This window comes from Durio zibethinus, chromosome 1 (genome assembly GCF_047325235.1).
Source record: "Durio zibethinus cultivar Kanyao isolate XHJ-2024 chromosome 1, ASM4732523v1, whole genome shotgun sequence".
Lineage (NCBI taxonomy): Eukaryota > Viridiplantae > Streptophyta > Magnoliopsida > Malvales > Malvaceae > Durio > Durio zibethinus.
Genome location: NC_143162.1, coordinates 37,415,463 through 37,430,917, shown reverse-complemented (window position 1 = coordinate 37,430,917; position 15,455 = coordinate 37,415,463). Strand labels below are relative to the sequence as shown.

At 34.1% G+C, this 15,455-nt stretch overlaps 2 protein-coding genes across 6 annotated transcripts; one reads left to right on the top strand and one right to left on the bottom strand.

Annotated features, from left to right (window-relative positions):
* Nucleotides 1-7: 7 nt before the first annotated feature.
* LOC111312799 (DNA-directed RNA polymerase I subunit rpa43-like) lies at nucleotides 8-3,077 on the bottom strand. Of its 4 annotated transcripts, none has more exons than XR_002692966.2 (7): nucleotides 2,846-3,077; nucleotides 2,253-2,404; nucleotides 2,014-2,123; nucleotides 1,811-1,896; nucleotides 1,076-1,180; nucleotides 818-991; nucleotides 8-342 (listed from the first exon to the last, which is right to left on the bottom strand). XR_002692966.2 is itself a non-coding variant. In XM_022913418.2 (6 exons), the coding sequence occupies exons 1-6, from the start codon at nucleotides 2,953-2,955 to the stop codon at nucleotides 868-870; spliced, it is 687 nt and encodes a 228-aa protein (XP_022769153.2). In that variant the 5' UTR covers nucleotides 2,956-3,077; the 3' UTR covers nucleotides 812-867. The 4 variants fall into 4 exon arrangements, 1 of the variants encoding a protein (XP_022769153.2); XR_002692965.2 differs by having other exon boundaries at nucleotides 8-337; XR_016346814.1 differs by lacking the exon at nucleotides 8-342 and adding an exon at nucleotides 497-630.
* A 5,779-nt stretch (nucleotides 3,078-8,856) lies between these two features.
* Nucleotides 8,857-15,455, top strand: LOC111312796 (auxin response factor 5-like). 2 transcript variants are annotated; one of them, XM_022913409.2, is made up of 14 exons: nucleotides 8,857-9,778; nucleotides 10,166-10,278; nucleotides 11,026-11,124; nucleotides 11,253-11,309; nucleotides 11,466-11,618; nucleotides 11,714-11,798; nucleotides 12,010-12,100; nucleotides 12,218-12,382; nucleotides 12,480-12,602; nucleotides 12,934-13,009; nucleotides 13,137-13,272; nucleotides 13,357-14,660; nucleotides 14,836-15,026; nucleotides 15,106-15,455. In XM_022913409.2, the coding sequence occupies exons 1-14, from the start codon at nucleotides 9,667-9,669 to the stop codon at nucleotides 15,242-15,244; spliced, it is 2,844 nt and encodes a 947-aa protein (XP_022769144.1). In that variant the 5' UTR covers nucleotides 8,857-9,666; the 3' UTR covers nucleotides 15,245-15,455. The 2 variants fall into 2 exon arrangements, with proteins under 2 accessions (XP_022769144.1, XP_022769143.1); XM_022913408.2 differs by having other exon boundaries at nucleotides 13,351-14,660.

Below are 15,455 nucleotides of genomic sequence, written 5' to 3'. Positions count from 1 at the left end.
GAAGCCATAATGAAACAAGGGGACAAAGCATTTCTTTTTGATAACGAGTAATGTTAACATATGTATGGACAAGACCAAGTCTTCAGTTGTAAAAAGTACAAAAAATTTCCTCCATGCACAGCACCAAGAAACAAAAATTACCCATTTATCGGGGAAAAAACAATGCATTAATTTTCAATTTTGGAGCACATACAACCACCATGGAAAAGGACTAAGGGAAGATCTCGGAATGTCAGCGACCTTCAACAGAAAAGCACATTTAATTACCAAAATAATCAGCCCCGGAAGAAGTATACTTTCATCTATATGGACCTTCTGCTCCAATTCTTTTCACTACCTGCACTGGCAGAAACATTATAAACTTGCCATCAAAACCAAGTTTCAGAAATAGATATAGTAAACTACTGCATCAGAAAACTGCACTGATATATAGTGCATTTGTAGATTGCAAGCAATCGAATGTACACACTAAAGCAGTAAGCTACCGAATTAGAAGCTGCAGTTAAAATCATAAAGTTCTAATGCAAAATGCAAGAAAGACAAACGCATTGCTCATTTTAATGCTGGTATTCAGTAAAGCTCCTTAGCACATTCAATTTTCTGTCCGGAAAGTAGTCATGCAACTGATCCCTGTAAATTACAGTAAGTATGTTTTATGGGCAACCCATCAATTCAAGTAATAGTTCAAGCTGATCAGTCTAAACAGATAAATGTAAAAGATAATGAAGAGAAGAACAACTCACGACACATAAAAGACCACATGACATAGACATTATAAAACACTCATAGGGAGCACATCAATGGGTCAATGCATTACCTGAGAATAAGAAATCTCCTTCAACAATTAGTAATTGGCAGCAATCTTCATTAATCTTCACTGATTCTTCGTTTTTTAAACTTTTGAATGTGATTATTGTAGCTCAAGGGAGTTGCTCCCTCATCAACAGTTTTATCCTCCTGCCATTCTCTATCTGTACTCTTTGTCGCACTCCTATAGAATTATACAGCATTTAAAGTACAAACTTTGCCACATATAGAAAGTTGCCATTCAAAAACTTTGAGTTTATTTAGAGACCTATCAAATTCTGAAATTTCCTCTGAATTTCTATCTAACCAACGGATGCTTCCAGTGCAAGCTGGCATCAAAGACCCAATGATATGAAGTATTTCCTCATCAAAACTGCAAAGAATAACCAATGTCAAACATCAGGTGATCAACATGTCTTTAACCACCACACCCTTCCTTTCTCCAAGGGGAAAAATAAAATTAAAAGAATTTGATAAGTTAATTTCCAATAAATATCAACTTGACTTGATGAACTGCAATTAAACATTAGTGAGTAGAAAAGCATCCAGAAACGAGGCAGAAGACTGAAGCAAAGGATTATATCATCCACTGGTTTGTAATGGATCAATATGTTGATTGTTACCTTTGGATTAATACTACATGATTGACAAATGAAATCATAAAAGCAAGGTGGGAAAAAATCAATTGGCATGCTGAAAATATGTATGTCTATCATTAATTAGAAATGTAAAACGTTCCAACTTGGCATTAATCACAAATAATAATAATAACAATATTTGATCAGTGAACAGGGCAAACAACTCCTCCACAAATCTCAAATTTCAATTTTAGAAAATAGAAGAAAAATTAGAGCTGAGTAATTAATTGCATAAACACACAAAGAATGCCATTTCTCTCTAGTTTACAATAAAACATTGATGGTAACCAAAACAGTACAATATTGAAAAACATATGTCATTCTTAAAGTAAATGGATAGTTTTCTTTTAAAAGGAAATTGTCACCTCTTGACTAAAAAACGGATCATGGTTCCAACCTTTATGACATGCCGCTTGTGAGATCTGCTGGCAAACAGTTCCTCGTTGTCTTTCTATGACACAATAAGCAACTAATGTAGGTAACTAGAGTAATAAATATAGTTTCTTGCCGTATACACAAGCATAACCAAAAAAGGAACTTCAGAAAAAGGTAGCAAACTGATACTCACAGTTTTATATTTAAATTCTCTGCGGATGTTTTCAGCTGTTATGATTGCAGACGAAAAACCAAGAATAATGACATGAACAGATTCTTGAGAAAGCTTCACTACTTTCCCCTCTGAACAGGCGAAAGAAAATTAGCTTAGAGAATATCCAAGGTGCGCATGTTCACGAATACATACAAGCAATCTAATATCCTTTACAAGAAAAACTGAATAAATAACCTGAAATATCATGGAAAATGTACCTAAGAGCATATCTGACTTTGGTGAAAAAAGTAGGAGATTTGCCTTTAGTCTAACACCAAAATAAGGATGAACACCAGAAAGAATTTTTGCCTGTTTATCCAGAATATTAACATCGTAGGCCAATAAAACACCACCAAACGTTTCGTTGAACCTGCAAGGAAGACCAGAAATACATTATAGCATGATACAAGGAAGCAAATATTTACACATCATTTAACTATTGTCAACATGATAAATGTAGTGCGTCTTCAGTAATTTTGTAGACATTATATTTTCAACAATAATAGCTCTCAATTATCATATATCTCCATTTGTTTGAAAAGACAGAGTATTATTCAAACAATAAACTGCTTTTTCAAACTGCAACCAATGATAAGAAACCCCAAAAGCAGTAATTGTAACTTCTAGCTAACTTCATCATAACAAGTTAAATTTTCAGCTAAAACATAAAACTTGTTTTATTAAAAAAACAGAGTAAAGATTAACGAAACTAAAGTTAAATCACAACACAAGCAATATATAAACACAACCAGCAGCTTTTGGCGAATGAGAGAAAATTAAAATCAATAAAATAGAAGGTGAAAGAACGAACTTGAAGAGTGAAGAGCTAAGCTCACGGAGGATCGCCTGTGAAACCTTACTGCTCTTCGATGGGTGTAAGTAAACCACCAAATCAGCATCTGCTACGCTTAATCCCTCCATTTGTAACTGCAATTGATGCCCCTAACTGAAACTTGAGGAACTTAGGATAACAAATCTAGGGTTTTCTTCAAGGTGGCAGAAAAACCCTAAAACCCTAACCAAAAACATAAAAATCATAGGTTGACCCTTGGTTTTACTGCTTCACCTTAAAGAACATAGAACATGGGCCTGTGAATTTAAGTCCATTAAATCATAATGTTGGGCTTAAAATACATATTACCTTGAATTCAAATCTCACTGGAAAAAGTAAAAGCAATTGGGCTTTTAGTATTACTTGCTTGAGCCTTAATGCATGTGTTAACACTTAAAATGACTTGTAATTTAATTATTAATCTAGATAAATTACGTTTAGTTGATTTCTTTTATTTTTTAAGTTACATTCATAAAATCAATTAAATAATCAACTATTACATTATAATCAAATATAATTATTAAATAATTAATTAACAGACTAAAATATTACTAGACAATCAAAATCACGCACATTTTTTTCATTTTTTCATAAACAAAAAAAATTAAAAAAATAAAAAAGATAAAACCTTAATTTTTAATACTTTGCGAGTATAATATATATATATATATATGTTTTTTGTTAAATTAAAATGACAAAATTTTAATACAAATAAAAAAAATGAGGAAGGCCTGATTTGAGTAAAAGATATTTAACTACAAGATGAAATCTTTGATGTCCCCTTAAGCATTTTTAATCACTAAACTAAAGGTTTGAGGACAAATTTAAGATATTTTTTTTTATTATAATAATTTATTTTTTTATTCAACAACATAAAAACATAGTATTTTTAGGAAAAATTTTAGCACGATATAATTTTCAACCAATATTTTCATTATGACCTTACTAGTTAAATTCAAAGACAATCATATTAATTTTTTATTATAAAAGAACTCATAGCTTGACGATAGAATAAGAAATTACATGTATTAAAATTAAAATTTTAATTTTATTAAATATTATTTTTATAAAAAATTAAAAAAAAAAACCCTAATAACTTAGATTAATCAAAAAAAGAAAAGTGTATTTGTTTTTGGCAACTTAAGTAATTAGCAAATTGGATCATCGTCCAAAATACTACTAGTATATATCTATACTTTATATCAATCCATTGTAACGTTATGAAACGTTGCTACGATTAGGCAATTTAGCTTTTAAATAACGATTTACCATCAGCAGCCAATTTAGTTCCATGACATCCAAATAAAGCTAACATAGCTGTGCCAATTTAGTTTCATCAGTGTATTAAAATGAAAATTTGTCAAAAAATAAAGCTAACATAGCTGTGCCAAGTAGCAATTATACTTTCTTTTAATTATTATTTTTTTGTAATGAAATAAATTAAAAATTCAATATTTAAAAATAAACATAAAAACTTCAATTTTACAATAATCAAATTATGAGTCCTGAAGTCACCTCAAGGTGAACATACCCATGTGATAAACAGATGAGTTGTTTTAGAACGAGAGCGTGGGAGGGAACACATGAATACTGACCTGAAGATTTTGACTTGTATTTTGCATTGAATCAATTTCCAATTGCAGCCGTAGAGAGTGGCAGTGGATGTACCACCCAATCCAAGAGTGGAGGGAATAAAAAGACTGTCAATAAAGGCCATCAGGAGCTGTCACAGGTGGTTAAATTTTAGAGTAATTTCGAATGAAATATCTTTTTCTAGTAAATGATTTATAAATGTAAATTTTGTTTTTTAAATTTATAAATTTTTTTATGAGTTAATAATTTGTTCTAATTTAAAAAATGAAGCAACCTTTCCAAAAAGAAAAAACTGTCAGTAAAGGAAATGTGCTTTTGTATCAAACTTTCCTTTCAAAAAAGAAAAGTTAGCCCAAGAAGCAAGCCTTGAGTCTCGGCCCACCTCCACAAACATCGAAGCAAAGCAAAGGAGAAGATGCCATGCCAGGAGCCAGGACCAGCTAAAGTGATAATTTAGTGAATAATAAAACAAAAGGGGAGGGGGCGAGCGGGAAACTTTAGAGACAAAAGGGGGCTTCTGTCTCTCTTAATCTCTCTCTCTCATCAGATGTTTTCAGAAGCTGATGTCCCCTTGCATCCCTACATCTTACACTGCTCCTATGTTCCCTTCATACCACGCTCGTTTTCTAGGTTATTTCACTCTCAATTATCACGCCTTGGCCCCGTCACTCTCATCATCACCAATTTATGAATATCAATAGTTCTAGCTGCTATTTTAATGTTTTGTATGTACTCTCATTGTTCAAATCCAAGCCCATGTATATAAAAATTCCACGCTTTTTGTTCTGTAATAATCTTTGATTAATGCTTTTGTTTTTACCCTTATAAAAGCTGTAATCCCCATAATAATCTCAATCATTCGTTTGCTATCTAAAGTGACACCTGACCCTTTCCTTCCTCAAAGGAAACCTTCTCTTTCGTTGGTTATCATCGTTTTATCAACTTGATCACCATAACACTCGATACCAAAAAAATTCTCACACAACGTAAAATGTAGTTAAATGCAGGAAAATCATAAGAAATTCTATTTAGTTTTCCAAATTAAATAATGGGTATATTCTTTCGTGATGATTGCATTTTTGTTCTTTGGTATTTTACATTGCACAAATTAACATAATTACGCATTGGCCAACTCGACAATGAGCTGGAGCCTAGAAAACTAAAGCACAGCATAATTTAGCTTGAGAGAAATCGTGGATCAAGGTCCTCCGATTTCCTTTTTCCTATGCCACTTCACTTTGTGCACCTTTTACTGCAAAATTAACCTGTCAATGGCTGTCTCTATCTATCACCGGTCAATGGACCACGCTACATTGATTTGATTTAAAGAAAAAAAATGATAAAGAGTGGATCCCACTCTCTCTAAATTGGAAAGGGTCCATCGAATTACACTTTATAAGGTTAGCAAAAGCAAAATTTTGCATTTGGGTATTTGATGAGGCTTATCTTGACTCTCACAAACATAGCTATGCTTTACCTTGCTTAAAGTAAGTGGGTGGGTCCAGAATAATTGCTGATGATCAGAGAAGATTTTGGTTTGGTGGCTTAAATCACAGGGTCAACTTAAGGCATCGAATGTCTATGACGTATGCTTTAACCAATTGTGTGATTGGCTGCATTTTGACACGTGTAATTCAGAGAATGAACGGTGATTGGGATGCTTAAAAAAATTGATTAGTGATGGCCATCATTTATGTCAACGAAGGGGTTAAGTAAAGAATTAAAGTGGGGGATAAGCTAAGAATGCGGCGAGTTTAAGTTCCAAGGGCCATTGAACAGAGAGTCTAGTTCTTCCAAGTCGTAGTACGCGTGCGGTGCCACCGATTTCAGCGTCAAATATGCTCCGTTTGATCATATTTCTCATCCACATAGATGCATGTGCTTTCCACATGGATCATATGATCATCATCACGTGCCGTCTGGGAATGTTCAATGAAACAAAAAATATATATATATATTATTTATCTTAATTGATTTTGCAAGGCCAGAGTAGCACTATGGTATCTCGCGTTAATAATATGGATGGATATAATAAATAAGAAATTAATTAATTTTAAATAAAATTATTATTTATATTTTAATTTATTATACACGATGAAAGATGAATTGGGTCTTCAACAAATATTTTTAAAAAATAATCACTCAATGAATCGATAACTTTACCTAAAATGCTAAAAATAGTATCTCAATTCAGTTGTAATATATATATATTGTTATTTGTTAATGAAATGTTTTAATATACTAGTTAATAATTTTATAAAAAGTAATACCATGCATTCTCCTTTTATCTTCATTAGGTTCATTAAAAATCGTCCATGAAATTATGTATGTCAACATTTTTTGGTAAAAAAGCTTATAACATTTCGAAAAGTATAAGACTATCAAAATTCCAAGGACATTGAGCTTAATGCTGCATTTTATCTATCATTATTTCTTTTTTGGTTTTAATGCAACAAAATTATTGTTTTGCAATCCATGTGATCTTTCAATATTATTTAGCTTTTAAAAAAGTACATGTGATCTTTCAATATTATTTAGCTTTTAAAAAAGTATTTATGCAAATAGATGTAATAATTTAAAATACGATATAAATATAATAAAAAATTATATAACTTAAAATTTTGATAATAATTATATATAAATTTAATAAAATAAAAAAACTTATTTTATATGTTTATATTAGCATAAATTATAATATATAATTTTTGTATAAATTTTAATATTTTTTATAATATAAATATATAAATTATTATATCTACATACAAAACAAATGATGACCCACCGTGGAAAAAGTTGTCCCCTATTTATTCTCCTTTGGGGGGCAAGACTTTGAATAATGTTGCAGTGCATGGTAGTTAAAATTATATCCTCATTTATTTATACTCTAAATTAACCAAAATATAAACTCCATGTCCATGTTGATAATAAATAGGGATGCGTGCGTGACGCCTTTTGCCCCATGCGTATTCAACCATGCAACAATTGTAGGTACACCATCACTCATCACCTTTTCTTTTTTCTTAATTATCATGTACATGGCATGTCTCATCTCTTGTGAAAAAAAAAAAAAACCACTGTTTCTCTCCTTTTTGGTGAAGTACTCTCTCTCTCTCTCTTTCTTCTTCCCCTATTCAACCAAAAATCTTCAACCAATAATAATATATATAGTTTGAATTCAAAATTAAAAATATTCATTTGTTCGTTTTTAAACATTACAAAGCTTACAATTTTAAACCTATTTTTGTTTATATTTAAATTTAAATTACTATTTATCTTATCTTAATTATAAGCATTTTATTTGTATAAATTAGAAAAGGGACGAAATAATCATAGTCTAGTTTCTGTTAATAATGTTAACTCTCCACAACAAACAATACAAGTAAAAGAAATAAATATAAAGTATTAAATCTATTTATTGAATGTACAAAAATTGTGTACATATTTATTAAAAGCAAGATCAATAATGAAGAGTAAATTTTGCATTGAAAGCATAGGAAGAACAAAAAAAAAAAACTATTATGGCAGATAGATTGGAGGCACATTAATGTGATATATTTAAATAAGGAAGCAAGGGAATTATTGGCAGTCCACATTTACGTTCATCTTAAATATAGTTGTCTAAGTTTGGACAAAAGATTAAAATACAGCTCGCTGACATAAACTATTTAATATTTTTAATACATCAATCGTTGAATTATGTTCATTATATAATATTATTTGTTTTAAAATTTTGAAAACTTATCGTTAAGATTTTATCAATAATGAAAAGAATATTTTTATGAGAAACAATTATATTTGCTTATTAATTCATAGTGAAATCCTTAAGGTTGGGCAAAAGATTATTAAATCACTAATTTGGGTCAAGGTTAAGGTTACTTGCTACATTTAACATTAAATTTGGTTGATAAATAAAAATGAGATACCAACCATGGCAAGTTGCTAAACTAAATAGTATTAATCGTACGAGATGTGCAAAGAAGAAACGGTACCGCAACAAGGGAGTCAAAATTCAAAGGCGACACGTGTCAGTTGTAATTACCCCACTTCCCAATTGCTTTTGTCGTGACCCGCACGCGTGACGGTCGGTCAAATATCATACGCAAAAAAGTACTACCAAAACAAAGCTTTGCTTTTTCGTTTTTCTATTTATATTAAAATTAAAATATAAAAAATAACTTTCACACGGCGAAAATAGGAGAGGGACAGACAAGTGAATCCTCGTTGTCCACTTACTAAAGTATACCACGAAGGTATTGTTCATTATCCTACGCACCCCTCCGCTTCGCTTAGCTCTCTGTCTCTCTCTACACTGGATACTGTTTTCGTGTTCTGTTAGCCTTGCTCTGCTTTTTCGACATTTCCTTATTAATTTTCTTTAACACTTATATTTATTAATTATATTATATAAATATATGGGTTCGAAGTTTAAAGCTGCAATGGAATCACCTAATAGAGAAAGTGTGTGCGTAGGATAAGAGCAGGCACGCTCTTCCCAGTATCAAGCAACTTACATAGTCATTTTTGTGTAACATAAAGAGAGAAATGGATTGAATTTTTATAAGTTTTTTTTTTCACGTTTTTGGGGTTTTGTTTATTTTTGATGATCGAGCGGAGGGATGGAATCAAAGTGATGATGAGGATAGTGGGGTTTCATTGAAAGGTCTATATCTTTTGAGGGAGAGAGAGAGAAGCTACTCAAATGCTTTGGTCGGCGTGCTTTGATGCTGCTAACTGAAGGGGAGGTGTTTTTTTCGGTTATATAAAAAAAGCCCCACATAAGAAAAGATCTTTCTTTCCAGTGTTGTCCCCTTTTCTTTGCAGGTTTTTGTTCCTTGATTTTGGACTGTGCTGCTGCTGTTTGGGGGTGGGGTTGGGGTGAGGTGCGAGGGGAGAGGGTGTAAAAGGTCCTCCTTTCTGACCAATTGGGATTGGTTTGTTTTGTCATTTGTGTTTTGTGAGACCCCTTTTTTTCTTTGATAATTGCTCCATCTCTAGAAGATACTATACGTGATTCTACTTAGTGGGGACGAAAGCTCAGTGGAGCAATAGGAATGGAAATTTGTTTCTTCTCTTTTTGGAAGTTGATGGGTTTTGGGTTTTTCTATTGACGATGTAAAGGTGGGGACTTTGCTTTGTGTTCTTCTGGTTGCTTGTATTGTAAAAGAGCGTAAAAAGGAAGAATTCTTTTAATAGGAAAAGATCGCATAATGGGTTCTGTTGTTGAAGAGAAGATTAAAACAGGAGCTTTGGTTAATGGAGGGGCACAGGCCACTCTGCTTGAGGAAATGAAGTTGTTGAAAGAAATGCAAGATCAGTCTGGTTCGTTTTTTCTTCATTTAAAACTTTATTTTCTTTGTTTGTTTTTGAAAAATTGTCCTTTGCTCATGTGTTAAAATGAGACAGTTAACTTAGTTTCTTTCTCCACATTATGTTTTGGTATTCCTAGTGGCTTTTTAAGAGTTTCTTAGGTTGAAGCACGATCTGTTTTCTCGGTTAAAAGCACTTCTTTTTATTCGGTTTGTAAAGGTTCGTGTTGCTAATAAGTTGAATGAACCATTGACGTTTCTCTCTTCAACATAGAAGCTTAAAATTAAAGATGTTAGTCGGTACTTGGTCTTAATGGAGACCTATTTAAGTCTCAACAGTATAATGTGTAATCTCTGTTGAAGCATGTGTCTTACACTGTCTTTTCCTGATCGATTTCAGGGACCCGGAAGGCTATAAATTCCGAGTTATGGCATGCCTGCGCAGGTCCACTTGTTTTCTTGCCTCAGGTGGGGAGCCTTGTATATTACTTCCCTCAAGGACATAGCGAACAGGTTTGGATTTATTTCTCACTTGATATTTGCTTTCCTGCAGCAAAAAACCTGCTCTTTTTCCTCGAACTTTGCTTCCCATTGTCTTCTTTTTTTCCTTGGAATTTTGTTACATGAAAGTAGTAGTCTAGTGGAAACAGAAAAAAAAAAATTCAACCCGGGGAAGGAAGTCTCTGATATTTGTGTAGTTGACTTAGCGTTAACTTAATGAAACCTTAGTATACCTGTGGCTGCTAAATCGATAAAATCTGGTAACCTGCTTTGAGACCAATATGCGTAGTTTGATGTGTAAATATTGCTTGAGCCTTGTGTATGGAAATGCCATGTTTCCAGTATCATGGCTGTTCTCTTATGCTTCACAGTTTTCCACTTCAATCGCAGTTTGGGCTCCTTTCATTTTGATGGGAGTTGAGAACAATGAATCACATTTGCCAGTGGATGAATATTCACATTACTGGTTCCATCATTTGGATTGTAAAATTGATGCATTAGGTTTCTGCCATTGCTTAGTTTATTTGAGATGTAACTTGGAAGTACTTGTTTGCCAAGATCTCGCACTAATGCTGTATCCCAAGAATAAAAACTAGAGATGCCAATCCATGGTGGGATACGACCATTTGAGAGGTTGTTTGATAATATTTGAAAAAACTGCGCTAAAATCCCAAAGATGTATGACAGCCTTTCAGTGAATTTTGTCGTTTGTTTAATCAAGAATCACAGGACCAATAATGGCTTTATTCTTTTGAGCAGGTAGCAGTGTCCACGAAAAGAATGGCGACCTCTCAAATTCCCAGCTATCCAAATCTTCCATCTCAGTTGATGTGCCAAGTTCACAATGTTACGCTACATGTATGTTTTTTATTTACCTTTTTTCATAACAAAGAGACGTGTATGCCATTTAGGCTTAAATATGCTACCCGTTACTGTGTATCTTTTCTAAATAACTACTGCCGTTACTTCTTTGTAATCCTTGACAGGCAGACAAAGATACAGATGAAATATATGCTCAAATGAGTCTTCAACCGGTGAACACTGTAAGCTTCTCTAGTGTGAAGTATACTTGAAACTCTTACCAAGTTCCTAGATATTTAAATGTGAAAAAAAAGAAAAACCCCTTTCTTCCATCAAGATAAAGCATCTAGACCTGAATATTTGACACTGTTCTCATTGATAAATTTTCTTTCGATTAGGAAAAAGATGTCTTCCCTATACCAGACTTTGGATTGAAGCCCAGCAAGCATCCAAATGAATTTTTTTGTAAAACTTTGACTGCAAGTGATACAAGTACACATGGTGGTTTTTCAGTGCCACGCAGAGCAGCAGAGAAGCTCTTTCCTCCATTGGTGAGGTTTTAATGGGTTGATCAAAGCCTTGCAAGCATGCTTGCACATGCCAGGACATTATGTGGAATCACATTACTGTTTTTATCTATTTTCAGGATTACACAATGCAGCCCCCAACTCAAGAGCTTGTTGTGCGCGACTTGCATGATAATACCTGGACATTTCGCCATATATACCGGGGTGAGTACCTTCTGTTTCAGCAAGTAATATGATTAGAATTGTTTGAAAAGAAATTTTGCAACACATGTTTTTTGTTGCTAGTTCTCATAGTATGGCACAATTGTTATGTCTGTCTGTGTATATTCATATTTATATGTGTGTGTGCATATACATAAAAATATATTGACAATATGAACTTGATCTTGAGTATTCTATGTGTTGTTTTGTGCAGGGCAGCCAAAGCGACACCTTCTTACAACTGGGTGGAGTTTGTTTGTTGGATCAAAAAGGCTTAGGGCTGGTGATTCCGTTCTCTTTATCAGGTATGCTGTAGTCATTCCCTGCAACATTTTAGAGCTATATACTTGCATTTTTTCGGTGAAAGTATTTTAAATGCTAAATTAATGATTGCATCTTATATTATGTCTTATTGTTGCAAGGGATGAGAAATCACAGTTATTGGTGGGTGTGAGGCGTGCAAATCGTCAACAAACAACACTACCATCATCAGTTCTTTCTGCTGATAGTATGCACATTGGTGTCCTTGCTGCTGCTGCTCATGCTGCTGCTAATAGAAGCCCATTCACAATTTTCTACAATCCAAGGTGTGTTTAATAGCATTTGTATCCTCTTCCCACCTTTTCTGCTCTTAAGGTTCCTTTATCTATTTCTGACACACCTTTCTCTTCTGTCTTTTTGTAGAGCCTGCCCTTCTGAATTTGTCATCCCTTTGCCTAGATACCGCAAATCTGTATATGGGTCTCAAGTCTCTGTTGGTATGAGGTTTGGAATGATGTTTGAAACAGAAGAGTCAGGAAAACGTAGGTATGGTTCTAGACAGTTTCATCCTCTCATCATATGTTTCCAACCTTAAGACGTTAAAGAAATTTTGAATCATTATGGGGTCAAAGACAATCCTCATGATAGATGTGCTTGGATTGTTAGAGCTTTGCTACACTGTTGCACAAAGTGAAATACTCTAGGCTTGTTTCATATTGTTTCTTGACAATGTATAATGATATAATTGTTGTTAGATTGCTCTACATGGGAAAAATAACAATATTTTTTGTTCTAATGTATGTTTGAAGTCTATGATAAATATTCTACGTATCTGACTATCTAGATGTCTGTTAACGTTTCTCAAATTTTTTTGCAGATATATGGGTACAATAGTTGGTATTAGTGACTTGGATCCTCTGAGATGGCCTGGCTCGAAGTGGCGAAACCTTCAGGTTTTCTTTCTTTAACTGAAAACTGTTTGTTGTAACAGGATACCGGTTTGCTTCTTCCTATTAAACAATAGTGCTTTATCTCCTGGCCTGTTTATAATGGAACTTCTTGTATCCATTCTCTAAACAGGTTGAGTGGGATGAACCTGGATGTAACGATAAACAGAATAGGGTCAGCGCATGGGAAATTGAAACTCCTGAAAGCCTCTTTATTTTTCCCTCTTTAACTTCAGGTCTCAAACGGCCATTTCATACTGGAATTTTGGGTAAGCTTCTGTTTGTTATATTGAGTGGTATGCAACATTTTTAGGTACTTATCTAGTGGCTATTTTTTATGGTGACAGGAGCAGAATCTGAATGGGGAAGCTTGATAAAAAGGCCTCTCCTCCAGTTTCCTGAAAATGGAAATGGGAGTCTTCCTTATTCGATCTCAAATTTATGTTCTGAACAACTGATGAAAATGATGCTGAAGCCTCAGCTTGTTAGCCATCCAGGAATTTTTGCATCTACTTTACAACAAATCTCTGCTGCAAAAGGGTCTCCATTGGAAGAGATGAAGAATATGCAGTCTACAAGCAATCAGAAACCTCAGCCTATCCAATCAGAGAATCTGTTGATAGAAAGCCAAAATCTTTCCCAATTAGTCCCTGACCAACCTGATCCCATCAACTCAAATTTGCCGAAAATAAATGCTAATGGGAACCTACATCCTGCTAACAAACTTGAAAGCCAAACACAAGCTAGGAGCAATGATGAAAAATTAAAGCTGGATTCAGAGCATTCAACTGATCAGTTAAGTCAGATGACTTCAATATCAGAATGCAATGAGGAAAAACTGGAGGCAAATGCTGTAAGTCCATCAAGTATTTTGAACCAACTTTCTTTCTCTAACCAGAGCCAGATGCCATTCCAATTGCAAAATAACCCATGGCCCATTCAGTCACAATTGGAATCGTCAGTCCTCCAAGCTCATCAAATACAGTTATCTCAAGCTGATATTAGTAATTTAAGCAGCTTTCTTCCTTTTATAGACGCCAATGAATGGACGCCACACCTTTCTTCTTGCCAACCACTTGCAGGGATTTATAAGTCACCTGGTCCTACACTAGCAGTTGGGTTACAAGACTCTTCAGCTGTCCTTCCTGAAGCAACTAATTCTTCCTTAACTACAGGGGGTCAAGATACATGGGATCATCAGCTGAATAATTGTAGGGTTTTATACCAGGCTGACCAATTAACTTCATTCACTCAGCAAGATCCATGCAGTCTTAATTCGGGTGGGCTGAGAGATTTGTCTGATGACAGCAATAATCAGAGTGGGATATACAGCTGTCTTAACATTGATGTTAGTAATGGTGGCAGTACTGTGATTGATCCTTCTGTTTCCAGTGTCATTCTTGATGAGTTATGCTCATTGAAGGATGCTGATTTTCAAAATCCTTCAGATTGTTTGGTTGGAAACTTTAGTTCTAGTCAGGATGTCCAGTCTCAGATTACCTCTGCTAGCCTCGCAGACTCTCAGGCCTTCTCTCGACAAGACTTACCAGACAGCTCGGGTGGTACTTCCTCTAGTAATATTGATTTTGATGAGAGTGGCCTTCTGCAGAATAATTCATGGCATCAAATGGCTCCACGTGTGAGAACATATACAAAGGTATGATACCAATTTACTTCTCAAATATGAAAATTCTCGAGGCATCAATGGGAGTTAATGTGCAGATTGCATCATTCGGTTTCGTGTCTCATGGGACATTGAAATTTCTTTACATAATGGTGTTACTTTTGTTTTAACTCACGTTTTTCTAACTCTTATTGGTGCTGGCTGACAGGTTCAGAAGGCAGGATCTGTTGGAAGGTCGATTGATGTCACGAGTTTTAAGAACTATGGTGAACTAATCTCAGCAATTGAATCCATGTTTGGACTTAAGGGGCTACTTGACGATCCTAGAGGTTCAGGGTGGAAATTGGTGTATGTGGATTATGAGAATGATGTTCTACTCGTTGGGGATGATCCTTGGGAGTAAGTACATTTTATATTCATTTCATTTGTTAATTCTTGGAGGTTATTTGTTAATGGCTATGATTTGATGTCTGTGCAGCGAATTTGTTGGGTGTGTCCGTTGCATCAGAATTCTATCCCCTACAGAAGTTCAACAGATGAGTGAAGAAGGGATGAAGCTTCTTAACAGTGCCACAATGCAAGGCATTAATGGCTTCGATTCAGGTTGCAATGCTTAAGTTTCCACCAAGCTGAATTTCCATTGCTCTTTGAAATTTATCCAAGAACGGTCCATTGTTTATTTGGAGATGAAAAATGGCAGGAGAGCAGATGCTTTTCTTTTAGCTTTCACTTGGTAGAGGTGGAAATGTGGTGTACGAATTTAAAATACATTTTTCAGCAGGAAATGAACTTTTAGCAAATGGTATTATCAGAAATCAGAACTTAAAT